Below are 20,707 nucleotides of genomic sequence, written 5' to 3' on the forward strand. Positions count from 1 at the left end.
TAGCCTGTTGATTTATGAACGGAGTAATTAAGGTCATTTCGTGTGCCAGATCGAAATAATGATAATTATCTACAACTAGAGAAATTAAACCGAAAACAGAGAGCACGGAACAACAAAGCAGTAATTACCAAAATATATGAATCAAGTCTACCTAAATGCGTGTGCCATGTGACTCAATGATATACTGTTGATGTTTTTCAAGTTAGTTAAACTTACTAGGGACGGTGTTAACATAAAGTGACAGCATGTAGGTGGTTTTACCTAGGGAATGCACTAATAAAAATGACTAAGCATTTAAAGATCCTATAATACTACTTGTGGAATGAGATACACTTACAGGTGCTAGACCATTCAATGCATTTTCAGAGGAGCAGTAGGCATCGATGCAGTGAACAAATAATGGGAGTGATTTTATCGTACGGATAGATTGTGGTAGGTTATTCCAGAGTGTAGAAAATTTACAGGTGAAGTAATTCATATAAAGAGATGGCTTAGAATGAGTTTGTTTCACTAGTGCCAAGGAATTACGGATGTCATAATGAGAAGTTTCTGCATACTGATGTGGGGATTAGTTCGGAGCTATTCTATTTATTTACATGATTTAAGCAATACAATCAAGTTAATTCATTGTAACTATTTCACTGGTTGTGTACCTCCCCCTTTTTTATTACAAATAATCATTTCTGTAACACTGAGCAGGGAAACAAAATGAAACATTTTCAAGAAATTTGTTATTATCACAATCTTGTTATTTTATACTTGTGTAGGTACATCAGTTGATAGGACAGTATACATGGTTATATTTTATCGTTTGATTTAAACAGATCAAAATAGTGAAGTATGTGTACGAACATAACCCCACATGACTTTAGAAAAAAAACAGACTGCCTTCTTGTTTTTCTTCTTTTCTATCGTCTGTCATGAAAACGTTTTTGAAAAAAATCTAAGATAAACCAATCGATTTAAGGCGAAGGGAAGTTTTAAGTAATCAAACGACAATTGATGTTTTATTTCCGATCTATGTGTATATAATTTTCATTTCTGATTTAAATATTAATTCTACTGTTACTGTTATTATTAGTGTTATTATTTTTCATAGAAAATTCTTTAAAAAATAATAATCAAACCGGGTGGCGTAGACAATATGACATGGTGCGAATTACCGTCATTGAATGAGTGATTAACTGACTGACTGATCAGCTGAATGATTAGTTGTTAGATCATTGGATTACTGACTGACTGATTTGGTTGGTTGATTAGTTAACTAACTTGTTAACCGGTTGACCAAATAAATGTGTTGTTCGAATAACTGAATATTTCAGGATTAAATTACTACATCTTATTATTTTTCTTCAGTGATCTTTGACATTTTTTTAAAAGAAAAATAATTCAAATAGCCAAATCAACAATCAACTTTAATAACAAAAATGGTCATGTATTCGATGACAATATATCGGTCAGTGTCATGATGTATGAGAAAAGATGAAAAATAAAAAGCCCTTAATATCAATACACACACGTGTATACACACATATACACATACAAAAACGCACACACACACACGTATGCCACTTCTTCCAAATAATCACCAATCTACGAATGATAACCAGATAATTTCATCTATTCCAATAGTGTATCAATAAAAATCTACAATAAATATGTTTATATGACGAATTTATTTCTATTTTTCATTTCACACCAAAAAAAGAAAAGTAAATTAATGAAACTGATCTTTGATCTTTCATTACAATAATCATTTGTTTATTTTCATCTCTATTATGAATAGAATACCCCTGTCCTCCCCCCCCAAAAAAATGAAGAATCCTATTACACAATTATACAAGTGACCATCATCCTAATTATTCCATTGATATAAACTTATCAGGTATATCTATATATCTATATATGAATATACAGATAATTAACCGATCTAATCATTGTTATTCCTTATTTATATTGATTTAATCATTTCTATGATAATTCTATAATTTGTCATTAATAATCTAATGACAAAATCACTATTCACAATCATTATTCATTTCATTATTATTTATAGTTTAATTATACAATTGATGAAATCATTACCAAAAGTCTATTCTATAAAAGGTTGTGTTACATTTGTTTATAATGATAATTATTCAATGCGTCAATCTATATGTGATAAATTAAATACAAATTTTCATAGAATTCCAATTAATTTACCTATTGAAATAGTTAAATTAATTATTAATCATCAAAATATTAATCAATTAAATGAGACACAATTGAATCATTTGCCAAATTTAATTGATTTAAATTTAGATTCGAATAAAATTAAAATTATTCAACCAAATACATTTAAACAATTAATTCAATTAAAAAGATTAAGTTTACGTTATAATTTATTAACTATTTCATATGAATCATTTCATCCAATGATTATGTATCATTTAAATCAATTACAATCTATTAATTTATTACATAATCCATTAAAACAGATACCAAATCATTTCTTTTTACCAATTGGTCATACTATACAATCTATTATATTATCAAATAGTTTAATGAAATTACAATTATATAATGAAAGTTTTTATGGTTTATATAAATTAAAATTATTAGATTTAAGTAATACATATTTAGAGAATTTACCTGATTCCTATGAAACAATATTTAATCAAATGCAATTAAATGAATTATATTTATATGGGAATCCATGGAAATGTGATTGTCATTTAAGATGGTTAATAAAATGGTATTTAAAATATAATACAAAATTAATATATTATAAATCAATAAATGATATTATATTATATAATAATAATCATATTGATTTAGATACAAATAATTGGTTAATGAATGAACATAAATTAAATAATCAATTATTAGAAATGAATACATTATTACAACCAAAATGTGCAACACCAATGAAATTACATGGGAAACCATTATTTAATCCAATCAATAATAATAATAATAATAATAATGGTAAACAAATGATACGTAGTGTAGATTTTCATTGTTCACCAGAATCATATACACCGAATCAAGAAATTCAATTTATATGGGGTAATAATGATACATTAAGTTGTAAATTTTTTGCTGATCCATCCGGTATTGTAATATGGTATAAAGATGGAACTAGAATACAAAATCATTGGCCAAGAATAACAACTAAACAAAGTCAAGGGAGAAATTTTTTAGCTGAATTAATTATTGAAAATATACAAAATTCTGATGCAGGAACATATGTTTGTTATTTGGATACAGGTTATGGACATGTAAATACAACATTCAATGTACAAGTGGATGGTGGTATAGCTATAGACGAACCATTTTATCATAATGGTATATTTCATTGGATTAGTAAATTGGATACAACTCTTGTGCTCAAGTACACTGGAATGATTGCTGTATGTTTAATCATACTATTAGTAATTATGGGCCTACTAATTTATTTATTCAATGGAAAGATGTATTGTCGACCAAAATTATGCATTAATAAAACAATGCCAACTTATGATAATAGATCAGATCAATCTAAACCAGGACTAGCTGGTGAATCAGATACAATAAACACTGGTAATTTTAGTACTTTGAGTGATAAAAATACTATTAGTAATTCAAAAAGTACGTATACGCTCCAAGGACAAAATCTTAATCTTTGTCCACAATTGGGACCTAAGAATGAGAATATAGCAATGACGTGTAAACGTTCTCCAACATCTGAATTAAATGACCATGTCTACTTGCATTGCACTAGTTCCGACGTCTTAGATCAACACAATCTATTATCTAATAAATCACGTGATCCAACATTTGATAATTATGTAACAGTTCGTCTATTACCAACAGTGACAGGTAGTGACCTTACTGTTCCTTGCCCTATACATAACTATGCATTTATACATCAAGTTTCTACAGATCCAACGACAGTATCTACTGCAAATAATGTAGATATTAATTATGATGGTGTAATTCCAGAATCTCATATTTCTTCATCGAACATAAAAAAATATAATGCAATGGAAAATTCAAATTTAACTACTTCTGTAAGTAATATGAAAATATCGAGTACTTCTGAGGAAAATGTCGCAATAAAAACTAATAAAGCTATAATTACTGATTCAGGTAATATAAACAATAAAATTGTCAGTAATAATGATAATAACTGTTTGAATTCATCGGTTTACACACCTTGTCCGTTACATGGTAATATATATGCAACTCTTCAGAGTAAAGATAAAAAAAATATTTCCGCAGAAATACGTAAACACATCGCCAATGTACCACCAGGTTTGACAGGATTAAATTATGACAAACATCATACACTACCAAATAAAAAGTTTCACTCACAGTTATCTACTCCTACTACCAATGTTATTAGTACATCTCCTAATAGTACTAGTGATATCCTTAGGACCAATACTACACTAACCGATAAATGATATTCTCTTAACAGTATTGTACAACATTTAGTCATCTGATTGAGTAAATGAACAATTATCATTATTTTATGATAATAATGTAAAATGACTGTGATGCAGAATTCACATATACTTACATATGAATAGAATCATATACACGTTTATCAATATATATTAGTACAAAGACATTGATGAAAAGCGAATAGTAACTTATTCCTATTTATTTAAATGTACAAATGGAATATACTACAATTACTATTCACTATACAAATGAGAAGAATAAAAATCTGGAATAAATTATAATGATAATGTAAGCCTTTTTTTAAGTGTAAATAATTGCCGTTGCTTTCGAAAAATTTCAGTGATGTCTTTCTATAAAAAAAGAAGTTTAATCCCCTTTTAGAAATTTCTGAAAACTTAGGACATTCTGCACTGAATTAAATAGATATAAAGATTTTGTATTTTAGCTTACTTCCAATGTATGCAAATTAACGTTGAGATATATTTTTAATAGTTTTAATTATAAAATGGTTGTATCTAGGCCACTAGTAAAAATTAGGAAGCACTAAGCAGAGGTTTTATCATACTATAGGATTCTTAAACATTGAACATTCACGAATCGAATCAATAATCTTTAATCTTGCTCATGAATACTTTGAGATCACCCAGCCATTAACTTGTGATGTATACATATAAAACTAATTGAATTGTTATATCATTGAAAAATTCGTTGATTATAATTTTGATATAGCATCTTAACAATTACACAGAAAAATATTGTGGTCACTGCATTAGTCCACATTATATATTTCAAATAATCAAGCTAGAATGCATTAGTCTACATTTTTTCAATTTTAATCACTGTCCTAAAATAATAAAAAAAGTATCAGAAGGGGTTTTGTTGAGATTTTAGTAAATTAAACTGTTGAGATCATGAGTCAGTTGAAGCTAGACCACCATGGAAAACCTAGAAGCAATAGGACGAAACGGCTGTCCAGCGATTCCAGGTTTTCCATAGTGGTCTAGCTTCAGTTGACTCATGATCTTAACTGTTTAATACAAAAATTTTTTTAAAGTAAACTATCAACTTATTTCTGATCATTTTTTCTTTACTCCATAATTCACGATTTTCTTATCATGAAAGTTGGCAAAACGATCTAATTATGGTTATTGACCATGTAATTTAAACTAAAAGAATATACTACAATTAGGAGTAGTGATAAAATGTTCACTGTGAAAAAAGTTTCAAAATAGTCTAGAAATGATGTATAGAAAAAACAAACAAACAAATACACAGCACTTCCTTATGTTGAATCCATGTGCAACTGATGTAAAAATATGATGAAGCTGATTTCAAATGAACTAATCTCCAAGGAATTCTATATCCTAATAGTCAGAATCAAAATATAACACCTTTATAAGTTAAATATCTTTTTATGTAAATGTAAAAATTCCATATATAGAAGTTTATCTAGAACTGTATAACATAAGTTAACTGAAAACATACAAATTATTATAGAAAAGTAAAAAGAATATACATTGAAATATCTATTTAACGATTAAAAATAATTTTTCGGTGTAATACTTCTTTTATGTAAATCAATAAAGTCGACATAAAAGAAATATATTAGGCCTAGTAACATGTATGTGAAAATAAGGATTGATAAAAGTTATATAGAGATATTTTAATGATTTCAGATAAAATCTTTAATGTAAAAAAAAGAAGAAAATCACATGGATTATTCTTTTTCTTCTTTTAATGGTTCCATTTATGTTACATTTGGTAGATGATAATCATGATTACGTAATACATTAATGAGAGGTAGTTAACTTGATTTAAATTTAGAGGAGAAAACTAGTTACTATGTTTATTTAAAAAAAAGCAAAAAAACGAGAAAACGATTACGAAATTATGTTAGAAAAAACAGGTGATGTTTTTGGTAAGAATGAAGTGTATCTGAATGTTTAATAATCTTATATAAATGATTTAAATCAAACTATATTTTTAATTGATTTTCAATACTGAATAAAGTGTACTGTAACACTGATTATTGGTACAAGGAGACACCGAATACATATGTGCCACACAAATCTCATCTGGTTTGTGTGTGGGCTGTGATACTGATCGGGTGCCCAAACCGAAGCAGGTGGTTTGCTTAGGCGGCCACACTCAGAGACTTCGACCTGATGGTCTGATTCACAAGGCAGTGGAGCAACATCAGGAGATGCAGTCTCATGGTAGCCAGAGACTAACGATTGGTTCATAAGCCATTTGTTCCTTCAGGATACTTGAGCCCATGTGCACCATCTGTTTGGAATCAGGGATTTCCAACTCCCATAGGTGGAACCTCCGTGTCCATCAACCCAGTTAAAGCGCCAGACATTCACTTGTTGTCCTCTCAATTTCGTAAGCAACAGTAATGCCACGAGAAGGGAGTGAGTAGGACTTCCCTGGGAGAGGCTATATATGCGTGTCTATGTGAGAGCATTTCGAGAGGGTGGGCGGACTTTCCCCACTCTCGGCCGTACCAGGGCATTTGAGGGCACTGTAACATTGATAAACCATATAAAACGATATCATGTGTAACTTGAGAAACTTTTGATTTGATCAGAAATAAATTTTTATCAGCTTATAAATCTAATCAATAAAAACAATTACTGAATAGTAATGAAACTTGGATAAAGAAATTTTAGGTATCTAGGGTAAGACTTAATGTTTGGAATATTTAGCCGGAAACCGGTAGTTTACATGCTTTAGTAGTTTAAAGGTTAAGCGTTCACTGAGAGTGAAAATTCCAGGGTTTGATTTATGGTGAGCAGTGTATAGTCACCCCTGAAGATTCTCATACTAGGATGGAACAAATGATTCAATCTTTCTTGCTTTTAATGTTTTTTTTTATTAAGATCAGTCCGTGATCTAAATTATAAAATTCAACTGTCTCCACTAACCTCCTACAGTCAAACTTAAATGGTTCATGCACTTGTCAAAATCCCCGACTGCTTTTTTTGTAATCTTGCAGCACGGAAAGTCATATACGCAAATACAAATCCGTCTACTTTCAAATACTTAGTCAAGTCTTAAACAGGTTTATAAAACAACCCAGTCAGTCATGCATAATGCTTCTATATGGAAGCATCAATGAATTATTTTTGTGGTCGATAATTTGTCGACCTTGTCCATGTAAAAATTCACTTCGTGTTGTTTGTTTGTATCTTCCCAATGTTGTTTAGGACTTTAGTTGATCAGTCTTTTGTTGGCATCTGTGCATCCTGTGTGGATTGCCTCGATACTGTCTTAAGTCACAAGCTTTATAAACAAAGATGGATAGTAGCTAGCGGTGGAATTTAGGATGCGTGTTTCGTCCCATTCAGGACTCGCTAGCTGGATCTACCTGTATTTCAGAGTTGATTTTCACTTCGGGACTCGAATCCAAGTATTTCTAATAATTCGTAAGCTCCGGAAACATGTTCGAGTAAATAACTAAATGATCGTGTAATTTCCTTTACAGTTAGGTTTTCTTAAAAAAATTAAACTATAACAAAATCGTAGTTTTTGATTGAGCTCATGAACTGATTGATGTTAGACCACCTTTGAAAACCTGGAAGCACTGGACAGCCGTTTCGCTCTATCGTGAGACTCCTCAGCAGTGCCCATCCACGATCCCGCCCGCGAGATTCGAACCTGTGGGCCTTCAGTCTCGCGCCGCGAACGCCTAACCTACTGGACCACTGAACCGACATCCAGTGGTGTTAATGTTGCGTGACCATCTTCCATTGTACTGCGGCCTTCAATGGCGGTCTAACATCAATTGATCCGTGATCTCAATCAAAAACTTAACAATCTCCACAACCCCTAAACTGAAAATCGTAGTTGTTTGTACAATTTGTACCTAAACAAATAAACATTATACATCTCCTTGCATTCATGCAATGTTTTCTAATTTGACGATGTTACCAATTATATTTCACTTAAGGTGAAGAAAAAAACGAATTATTCCGTAATACTGATAAGCTTTATAATTATAACTTATCAAGCAGGAAATCAAGGATTGGCAATACCAATCCTGTAATCCGGTTCTGTCTTTATCACATATCAAAATGTTCGTTAGTTTATATATCTCACAAGATTACTTATTTAGCAAGACTGAATGAAAACTCAGTTCTTGTAGATGTTAAACATTGAAAAGAACTAAATAACTAATCTAATAACTCAAATTAAAATGTTTACGAAAATCTAATAACAATTTGAAATCTCTAATGAATATTGTTCATCAATACTTACTTACTAACTTACGCCTGTTAATCTCAGTGGAGTATAGGCCGCCGATCAGCATCCTCCAACCCACTTTGTACTAGGCCTTCTTTTCCAGTTCTATCCAATTTCTTTTCATTTTTTTCATATCTGTCTCCACTTCTCGGCAAAATGTGTTTTTTTTTGGTTTTCCCCTTCTCTTTTGGCCTTGAGGGTTCCATGTGAGGACTTGTCTTGTGACGCGATTGGGTACTTTCCTCAATGTATATCCTATTGTTCATCAATATTAATTTACTACTAAATGATTTTCATAAAAATCTATTCAATTGAATATATAATACTTATTTTATTAATAAATTCTTCTTTATAAAAAAATTCATCTATTCATGATCAGACTTTATAGTCATGTGTTAATAGAGTTCTCTTATTGTATTTTTCTAATAAAAAAAGATTAAACAATTTTTGTCAATAATGATTTAGTGATTATTAAAGAGAAATATCTCCACTGATATAACTTGAATGTATTCAAAATGTACTACAAACCTATTGTGAGTGATTTAGATAACATTGAATTCCACTTAACATAAACAATATTCTGATTTCCGTGACCACATGAAAAAAAACCGATATCTATACTCATGGTTGTTTAAGCATCTGTTCATCACTCTGTGAAACGTAGAGAGTGAGAGAATAATTTGAAGGAGAAATATCATGGTTTACGCAATCCAACACACACACACACACCAGTAAAGATCAGTAATCCTGTTATTATTAACAACGATGAAAATGATAATAGTGGTCTAGTTGTCTTCATTGTCCTATCTTCAAAAATTGTTTTTCTAGCTACTATTGTTGTGATGACAAAGTTGATACATGATATTGAATAAGATAAATGTTGATTAACTAAAGAATTGAAGTGTATATGAAAGGAATAATGTCACTGTCATTCATTCAACTAATATACTATTTAATAACTATTTTTCCTCTTCCTTCTAATGTTGCTTAAGAATACATCATTTGAAATAATGTTTTGTATTTTTCAAATACTCAATGTAGTTGTTTTCTTAATTATAAATTGATAAATATTAGAAAATGGTAGTTATTCGAATACACAATCTCTTAGATTATATACAGTAAACACGAATGTCACAATTATTCTATCTGTCAACGCGATGATTCGTATTTACATATATCTTACCAGAAGTAAATGATCATCACGTAAGCAAAGATTAATATGCAGCTTTGTAGACTGGATCATAATTGATGTTTTCTTTGTTCTTCGTTAGAAATTTCAACTAATATTAGGCCTGAAAACTCAGTATGAATTGATGTTCACTAAACTAAAATATTTAACTGAAATCTCATTGAAAGTTTTATTTATATGAAGTACACATGTCATTTCAATTTATTTATCCTTTTTTCATTACTTCAGTTTATCTGTTCGCTTTTGTTGTGCAATCCGAAATAAGTTAAGTCTAGTACATAAAGTCTTCTTGAAAACATCACATGTATGGTGAATATTTACGTACTAGTTCCTTTCAAAAAAATTTAAATAAAAGACAAGATGACAATCTTCTGAATAAATAATAAGTTGAAAGCAATTTCTGTCTCTAAATAACATCAGTTGAAGGCTTAACTAAAAGTAGGTAAGCTTATCAATGCTATTTGATTTTCAATTGTTCTGTGTCAATCTATGTCAATCTATGGAAACATTTTAATTCAGCATTTAGATATAGAGTGTTTGTTTAATTTTAATTAATCACATTTACATGTCATATTTCATCTTATACTTTAATCAACCTCGTCTATGGATTATTTTATGGTTACTCATTAAAAACAAATGTGCTAACACGATTCTACCTTACTGTTTCATTTGATTTAATCAACAATAAACAGTTATTCTATTATATGCTTTTAGAGATTAGCACAAACCACTGATATATTAATGGTTTCGATAATGTGAAATGATTAAATATGAAAGGGTTAGTACATGTAGCTTGATTTCTATGTTAATCAAACATTTGGACTATTCGCCTATTTGATGTCATGACTATATATATTAGTGTAGAGCCATGATGAGGAACTAATTGAAAAGAAATTTCAATGAGTTAGATCATGAGTCAGTTGAAGCTAGACCACCATGGAAAACCTGAAAGCACTGGATAGCCGTTTCGTTCTATTGTGGGACTCCTCAGCAGCGTGACTCCACGACCCTCTCTCGCGGTATTCAAACCCAGGACCTACTGGTCTGGAGCACTAGCACTTAACCACTAGACCACTGAGCTCGCTGGCATTCAACGGTGTTAATGTCTAACTTCAACTAATCCACTAAACTGAGAGACACGTCCACCATTGTCATCAGGGAGTTACTATCTCACGACTGACCCGGTTGAACTCCACTGGTCACTGCTTCTCTATTAGAACTCCAGGTTACACTTCTTGAAGCCAGTCATTAGTGAGCATATGTTGATTAATATCAGAAGAGGTTTTGTGGATATTATAGTAATTTCATTAGTTGAGATCATGAATCAATTCATTCCTACTTATTTTAACGTTACAAACGTCTATTTTACATCATTAAAAATAATTTACTTTTATTGTTTATTCACGGATTAAACATTTTTATTACGATAAATTGTAATGGACTGGTAAGAGTAAATTAAGAATGGATTTTGAGTTGAATATAAATTATTACTCAGATTGATAAGAGTAGTCTCATAGGTTTTGTTTGTTATATATTTTTTATCTTGAATATTTGCCTGAATTTTGTCATGGAATTTTAACTACACGAATGATTTATTTATGATAAGATTATTTTGATAAATAAGTTAATGTTACCAAACACATATCACTCAACTTCATTCACTTAAGTAAATCCAACGTGATAAGACATAGATAAAATTTGTTAGGTCAGTTACAAAGGCTACCGAAAATCAAGGAAATCGACTAATTAGTTTTACTCAATTGTTCATAACCATTAAACTACACATGGTACAATTTTTCAGTTTTGTAGTGAGTTTATTGCATTAGAATGATGGGATATAAATAAATTAATTTTGAAACTTCGATAGACTTGAAGTTCTTTGGCACACAGTACTTAGAGATTAAATTTATTCTCAAACTAAGAAATCGTTATAAAAATACTTAGAAAGTACATGTATACTTTAATATACATTCAATCAAGTCGTACTCAAGTTATCAACTCATTATTGATATTATTTACTTACGCCTGCTACTCTCAGTGGAGTATAGACAGCCGACCAGCATTCTCCAACCCACTCTATACTAGGCCTTCCTTTCTAGTTCTATCGAATTGTTGTTCATTGTTCTGATGTCTATCTTCATTTCTCGGAGTAATATGTTCTTTGGTTTTCCTCGTCTCTTTTGGCCTTGAAGGTTCCAAGTGAAGGATTGTTTCATTATTGATATACAGTAGGATAAATTTATATCATAATCAAAATAAACTTAAAACACTTGTCTACCAACTATTGACTCATAGACATAGAATTAGATATCAAAACGTAAAAATGAAGTCTCAAATTTGAAATAGTTGACGGTTTAATGTTACCTTATTTTCAATCATACAAATCTAAAATTCGAACTCAGGACCTATCAGTCTCGCGCCAGGCACTTAACCAACTAAATCACTGAGCCGCCATCCAACGGCGTTAATGTCTAACTTCAACCAATCCACAAAGTTGCTCCACCGTATGCCGTTGTCTTCAATGAATTACTATCTCACAACAGACCTAGTTGAACTCCACTGGTGATGGCTTCTCACTAGAACTTCAAGAGTATCTCTTGAAGTCAGTCACTAGTGAGCAGATTGGTTAACAATAAAATTACTCTTAAATATGTAGATAAGTTATATTTTATAGATTTTAATAGAGAATTTATTCAACATATCAGTTTAATAAAGAAAAAAATCTTTGATCAATTAACTTGTTTATGTCTGTTATATATATTCATTAGAGAAACGAAAAAAACATAGTTGTGAGGCAAATGTGCCAAAAAATATATGAAACAAGAAGTACACTACAGGTAACGTCTTTAATGAAGATAAAAATCAGTCTTCAGAATGAAATTTATTCTCATTAGACTGTCAATCAATCAATTTGTAGGGAAAAAAATGAATATTGATTGATTTTTTTTCTTTTTTCCCCTTCATTTTGGAAAAGATTATTTATTCAAAATCACTGATAATTTAGAAGAAAGTTGTAAGGTAGGAAAAGAAGTGTTGGATGTTGCTTTATAATGCGCTCAGTTAATGCTTTTTTTTCCTTTAAATTAATCAATTACTTTGAGTGTTTATAATGAAAGTAAAATGTGAATTGTCTATTGATTGGTTAACTCTAGAAAGGTAGTTTATATAATGTCACACTATTTTCTTTAAAAAATATATATAGATTACTTAGCATTCACTGTTGTTTTCTTCACATTTTTAGAATAATCAACATTCATACATACTGACACTTGTTACCACTTGTGGAGCATAAGCTCCCGACTAGGAATTTCTAGGCTATTGTCCTAAGCTGTCGTTTTCAATTGTTGATAAGTGCTATTCATTCTTTTACTCTCTGCTTTTAATTCACGGTGTAATTTTGTTTTAAAGCTACATCTTTTCCCTCTGTTGTGAGGATCGCAATTTAGGACTCGTTCTGTGATTCAGTTTGATGATATGGGTACATAGTTAACATAACTAACAGTCTTTCCAGGGAAAATATTTCTGACGTTTACGTATGCAATGATGAACTGCTTACAAATTCAAAAGCAATATTTTTAATCAACATAAATAGCAAGCTGAAGGTTATATTATCTTCTGTCATAACTTATTCTCATTACAATATAAACTATATAATAATGAACGGTATATCTGAAGGTAATCTTTATCACGGGCCTAATATAGATGAATATGTAAGAAAAGAATTGAAATTTGTAAATATAAAACAACAAGTTTTAATTCACTGACCAAATTTATCGTGTTTACCGTAAATCTGGTTTCTACACCGTACAAACTAGTTAATATGCATTACTGGTGCGTTATAAACTACACGTAACCAGTTATCTAATACCATTTAGTTTATAATGATAATAGTTGTCGATTTGAAAAAGAGAACATCTTCATAAACAATCAAAAAATTGTGACCTTATGCCTATTGCTTTGGTGACCACATTATTCTGTATGTGTTGATTGAAGATGAAGGTGTAGATACTAACGTCTAAACACTACATCTTATAATTCTCATCAGAAACTGTCTCTTATGAAATATTAAGGTAATTTATGCATATATTATAAATATTTAATCTACATAATTATCTAATATGTGATTATAAAGCAATCTAATTTGTTCAGTAATTATTTAGGGTAAGCGTTGTATATAAGCTTAATCCAGTTGAATGCCATAACTAACAAGGTCATTTCAGCTTTAGACAAGAACAAAAAATTACTTTAAAAAATGAATATTTATAATAATCAAAATATGTGATTCGAAAGAGAAGAATCATTGAAGCATAAAACACTTATTGTATAAGTTGACTAACATCAATGAATGCCATATTAAGATGGTTATTTATAAATACTTTATAAAAGAACAATAAATATTCGAATTCACAAGTCATTTGAATCTAGACCACTATGGAAAACCTGGAAGCACTGGACCGCCGTTTCGTCCTAATGTGGTGGATGTGTTGCTTAATTTCGTGGATTAGTTGAAGTTAAACCTTAACAACGTTGAATGCTGGCTCAGCCATCTAGAGGTTAAGCATTTGCGCGCGAGACTAATATGTCCTGGATATGAATCTTGTGAGGCGGGATCGTGGATGAGCACTGCTGAGGAGTCCCACGAAATGGCCATCCAGTGCTTCCATGTTTTACATGGTGGTCTAGCTTTAATTGACTCATGAATTCAGCTATTAAATTACTATGATATTCACAAAACCCCTCTCTGATTACAATAAATATTTATTATCAAATGATTTACTATAACCATTGAAAATATGACTATACATTTGAAAGATATTTCAAACCTATATGTCACCACAAAATAACGTTTGAAGGTTGATTCTAACTTGTTGTATTTATGAGTATAAGAAGTTTATAAAGATTATTTTCATTAAAGAATCCCTACAAAGACTGTATTTGGACGATAATCATATAATCAGTAATAACTAACTTCGAAGAAAATTCTTGAAGGTCTAGTGAGAGAGCATGACCGATCAAAATTTATTCATTTTCTACGTCATGTTATTGGTAACGTCGTAAATCAGATATAGCCTCAAAGATCCAAAAATAGTACGTTTATTACTATACTTTACGATTGTATTGTTTTTACGCCTGATGGACAGTAGGTGCACACTGATCAAGCGTTTCATGCTGAATAAAGATTTTACAACACCATCATGTTTTTCAGTGGCTTTATATGTAAAATCAGTTAAAAATTTCTAACTGATGAATTTAAAAGATTCATTTGCTTTTATGACATTTTCTCAAATGATAACCTCATCTGGTGATTTATTCAACCATGCATATATCTTTAATACTTTGATTCTTATTAGTTTGAAGCAAATGATAAGTGTTTACTACTCTGTTATTATAGTCTTTACTATCGCTATCATTTATGTTAAATAATTGTTCAACCGTGTCAGGTGTGAGGCAGTTACGCTCCGAAGACAATGGAAGTTGGTCACGCAATATTGTAGATTGGTTAAAGTTAGATATTAACACCGTTGAATGTCGGTTCATCGGTCTCAGAGTTAAGTAATCGTGCGCAAGACCGAAGGTTCTGGGTTCGAATCTCAGTGTGCGGGATAATGGATGCGCACTGATGACAAGTCCCATACGTTGATCGGTTCATAGTTTCAGCTACAATTAATCAAGAATTTCAAAAGAATTCTAATTTTGTCTTATTATTCTCACGAATACAATTGTAATTTGATAAAATTTTACAGAAAATAATATTCAATACATATAGTTACTCTAGCTAACCTTAAGAAACTGTTCATAAATTGGATTGATTTTTCATTAACTATAACAAAATATTTTCATTAGAACTCATTTTTGTATTACTTTAGATTAGTTCACTCTTATTCATCAATCCGTTTCTTTATTAAATTAAACTAAGACCAATTACACTTTATATTTTAAACATAGTAGTTGAAAAAAGATGTATATCCTAGAGTTCTAGTGAAAAGCAGTGACCAGTGAAGTTCAACCGGGTCAGTTGTGAGATAGTAACTCACTGATAACAATGGTGGATGTGTCTCTCAATTTAGTGGATTAGTTGAAGTTAGACATTAACACTGTTGGATGCCAGCCAGCTCAGTGGTTTAGTGGTTAAGCGTTCGCGCGCAAGACTGATATATCCTCGGTTCGAATCTCGCGATGTGGGATCATGGATGCGCACTGCTGAGGGGTCCCGTAGTAAACCGAAATGGCCATTCAGTGCTTTCAGGTTTTCCATGGTGGTCTAGCTTCAATTGACTCATGATCTCAACTTTTGAAAAATAATGTTCATAATATACAAATAGGAATTCTTTGGCATTGTATAATAAAACCTGAATAGTTACAGTATTTTACTTTAAAATGTTTATTTAATAATTAGTTACATTGGTAAATATTATGTGGTATTATGTTCTACAGTACTGTTTTCCTCCGGAATTTTGTCTAATTTTCAGGACACTTTTATTATTTTTAGTCAGATTATGTGTGAAACCGTAAATCTTGGAGAAATTAAATGTGAATTTGCAGTATATCATGTAAAAGTTTTAAGTGGGTATACAAACCATTGAATCTCAGTTTATTAGCTTTAAAAAAAACAGTAACTGACGATAATCGTAAAATTCTTACTTTTGACCTCATCTAAGATGATTGACAGAGGTTTTCTTAAGCTTATACATTGAAAATCACTTTTAAGTTGTTATCAAATTAATCAACTAAAACTCTACTTATTTCTTTAAAAAATAGCTAAACTATATTCAGATGTTTACAGTAGCATAAAAACAATGTTTGTTGAGATGGTGGAGAAGATTTGTAGCTCAGGTGGATGATTTTGGTGGAGTTTTGTTCTCACCGTGTCCGTCACAATAGTTCTGTTTTAACTGTGAACTCCACATCATTAAGTAAATATAAGCACGCACTTATATTTGTATAACTCAAACGTTTTGACTTTTTCGTCACTAATCTTAAAGAGTCTAATTGACCGGTTTATTTTGTTATCTATGTATTTTGAGCTCAATCGTCTAAATATTACTAACAGCCACAAGTTTTAATGAAATTTGAATTACGGTTAGAAAATGAAATCTAGAAAAAAAAAAAGAGACATCCACTCTAAGATCTAGGTATGTCTAAATGACAGGTCCCAAATCCAACAAACTACCCGTTTTGAATTTGATTACTATATACAGTTCAAGTATACCTACGCACATATATGGGATTTAATACTCAATATGTTATATAATGCAACTATCGTATCTTCTCATGTTATGTTTTTACAGATTTGTTCTCCTAATATTTTTTTGGTAAAACCTACTAATTTGATTATTTGAATATAAGTTTCACAAACTGATTCTTGATTCCTATTTGTAGGATATCATTAAGAGTCGTTTTGACTTCATTAATAAATTCTGACCCTGAACTATATTTCTAACCTTTAATTATTATTTTTTTTAAAGTTTTATTAAGTTTGACATCAACTTTTTTTGAATGATATAACACTGGTTGTTTAACTTAACTCACAGTATTGTTATAGTAAATAAAATAAAAGTACAAATTTTGGCTACGAATGAGAAATTTCACTAGTCAATTACTGTTTTAGGAAATCAATTTTTGTTATTATCTAAAAATAAAAAATAATCCTGAATCCCAGGCTCATTTTCAATTGATCGACATAAACCAATTCATCATTTCATAAAATGATGTCAAGCGTCAAGTAATTAACGATGAATAAATTATACTTCATGGCCGGATACCAACAACAACAGCTTACCGTGAAAGAGAACAAACCAGCTTCCAGCTGAGGAAATTAGGAAAATACATTGGGAGTGAATGGGATATATATTGAGGAAATCAATAGACTGCATCTTGAGGTAAGCCCTAACTTGGAAACCTGGAGGGAAACAGAAAAGTAGAAGGTCGGAGAACACAATGCATCGGGAATTAGAAGTAGGCATCAAAAGAATAAATGGCAATTGGAAACAACTGGAAAGCGTTGCATAGGATAGAGTTAGATAAAGAATGCTGATCAGCTGCCTATTCTCCTCCACGAGAAGTAACAGGCGTAAGTAAGTAATTTAAAACAATTAGTCCCTTTGATAAGTTTCGATAATGCAATGAGAAGACGTAGTTTGTCGGAGTTATGTGATATATTTGCGCAATACACTCGTGTAAGTAGGTAAGTAAGTAAGTAAGTAAATCATACCTCAGAGAAAAAAAATCCAATCTTAAGGAATAAATTCTCGAGGCAAGAACTGTAACCACTGATTATTTAACCAACAATTTTTCAGTTGATTACTTTTAAACTGTACAAAATGTCTTTAAATGTATCACATTTCATTGTAAATTACAAGTTACATTCTACAAATTAAATTGATATGAATCAATAAAAACCATGAAACATCAATCATTTTGTTGCTTTTGTCTAAATGTTTCTATGTACTTACAAAAATGTTGTGTTTGTATACATTACACATCCCATCAGATTTCAATAAGGATAATTGTTAATTTTGTTACTTAAGGAATTCAATATAAAATTATATTTTGTATGTAATTAAATGTTCACATTGTATGTATATAAATCTATATCATGAATTGGTTGACCAAAATGATCCGATTTACATGTTACAGTTTAAAAATAGAATTTATCTACTATGTTTATGTGTAAAGATACTGTATAATTTGAAGGTGAATATTTAAAGCATAAAGAACATAAGTTGATCATAAAATAACTAAAGTCTTAAACCTTAGACAAGATGTTATGATTTGAATAAAAACAAGATTGTGAATAATTCTATGGATAGAATCATACAGCACCATTAATGTTTTAGCTCAGTGGTCTAGTGGTTAAGTGCCCGCGCGCAAAGCCAGCAGGTCCTGCGTTCGAATCCCGAGAGGCGGGATCGTGCATGCGCACTACTGAGTAGTCCCGCAATAGGACGAAACGGTCATCCAGTACTTCCGGGTTGCCCCCAAATGCCTTGGTATGGCCGAGAGTGGGGAAAGTCCGCTCACCCTCTCGAAATGCTCTCACATAGACACGCATATATAACTTCTGCCATGGAAGTCCTACTCACTCCCTTCTCGTGGCATTACTGTTGCTTACGAAATTGAGAGGACAACAAGTGAATGTCTGGCGCTTTAACCGGGTTGATGGACACGGAGGTTCCACCTATGGGAGTTGGAAATCCCTGATTCCAAACCAATAGTGCACACGGGCTACAGTATCTTGAAGGAACAAATGGCGTATGAACCAATCGTTGGTCACCGGCTACTATGGGACTGCATCTCCTCACGATGCTCCACTGCCTTGTGTATCGAACCTTTAGGTCGAAGGCTGTGGGTGTGGCCCCCTAAGAAAACCGCCTATTTCGGTTTAGGTATCCGGGCAGTATCACATCCCTCGCACAAACCAGATGAGATTTGTGTGGCGCATATGTATGTAGTACCTTCTTGTACTAATATCTGTGTGTTCAAATAATAATAATAATAATAATAATAATAATAATAATAATAATAAATGTTTTAAGGCAAACGTTTACTATCAAAACGCATAGTTTAAATCTGATGATTCACAAGTTTGTATTTCGGTAGTTGATTATTTATCATTCAATGTTGTTGACTAAACTTTTTAATTTTATAAATAAACGAGAAAAAAACAGGAATTAATTTCAGTGAATACTACTAGTTAGTAGTGTATTACATGTTCTAATAAAATCTTTGAGACAATTATAGAAAAATGTTACTTGCTAAAATGAATCTTGAGATTCCTACAGCAGTAAAACTGGACTGATCTTAAAAGATTTTATTTACCCTCCAGAAAATGGGATGACAACTGAAAATCCATTATGAAATATTCATATAAAGCTTTCTTATAAACCTCATTTGCAGACAAATTAAAGTCATAAACGAGCCTTATACAAGACTATTATATGCACACCAAAGACAACATGCTAGAGTATCTGCCAATATTTTATACATGAAATCGAAAGCAGTACTGACGATCGCTAAAACGTATTACAATACAATTCATATCAATGCTACGTATAATATCTATTTGAATACTTACCAATTTAGAGATTATTTTATGGAAACTTTATCTGGAGATGTTCGATTAGACAAGGTATTGTGGAGTTTTAGAATATAATATATAAGATAAAGAGGAAGAATGTATTTGTAAAATCTCAGTGGAAGAATTTGAAGTAAATCCAACGTTTCGCCTGACAATCTGGTCCAAGTTTTTTCAAGGAAAATATAATCAAACAACAAAATTATCGAATATAAATAGGTAAATGGTTCTCTGGTTTACTATATATTTAAACAGTGTTCACGTTGATTGGCTGACGTATTCAGTTTAAAGTAAACCAGAGAACCATGTACCTATTTATATTCGATAATTTTGTTGTTTGATTATATTTTCGTTGAAAAAGCTTGAACAAGATTGCCAGGCGAGACGTTGGATTTGATGTCTGATATTAACTCGGCGCCCAAATATTGTGAAACTATTCGTTCAAATTTGGACGAAAGTCCTTATTTATATGATATACAAGTTGTTTTTAATAATATACACTCAACATTGTATCAGTTCCTTAATCACCAAATATCCAACTAGTATCTTTTCTTTGCCAATTTATCAGTATAATAACTATATTTTCCTGAATTCTACCTGAACTAATACAAATTGAACTAATTACTTTAAATGCTTAATTTTATAAACTTTTTAAACAGTAATCCTTTTTTACTACTAATACTACTACTAAATTTTTATTCAACAGACTTTTAATTTAATCATAACGATAGTATCATATATCAATATTTATATTTTGGATGTTAATGTGT

At 30.9% G+C, this 20,707-nt stretch overlaps 1 protein-coding gene across 1 annotated transcript in view; it reads left to right on the top strand.

Annotated features, from left to right (window-relative positions):
- The first annotated feature begins 1,303 nt into the window (after positions 1-1,303).
- CPN2 (carboxypeptidase N, polypeptide 2) overlaps positions 1,304-20,707 on the top strand; it is a 32,628-nt gene continuing 13,224 nt past the window's right edge. The window contains exon 1 of the mRNA XM_012939736.2: positions 1,304-4,716. Coding sequence (XP_012795190.1) covers positions 2,007-4,427 — 2,421 coding nt within the window. The 5' untranslated portion in view covers positions 1,304-2,006 and the 3' untranslated portion in view covers positions 4,428-4,716. The remainder of the gene's footprint in view (positions 4,717-20,707) is intronic.

This window comes from Schistosoma haematobium, chromosome 3 (assembly GCF_000699445.3).
Source record: "Schistosoma haematobium chromosome 3, whole genome shotgun sequence".
NCBI classification, from domain to species: Eukaryota; Metazoa; Platyhelminthes; class Trematoda; order Strigeidida; family Schistosomatidae; genus Schistosoma; species Schistosoma haematobium.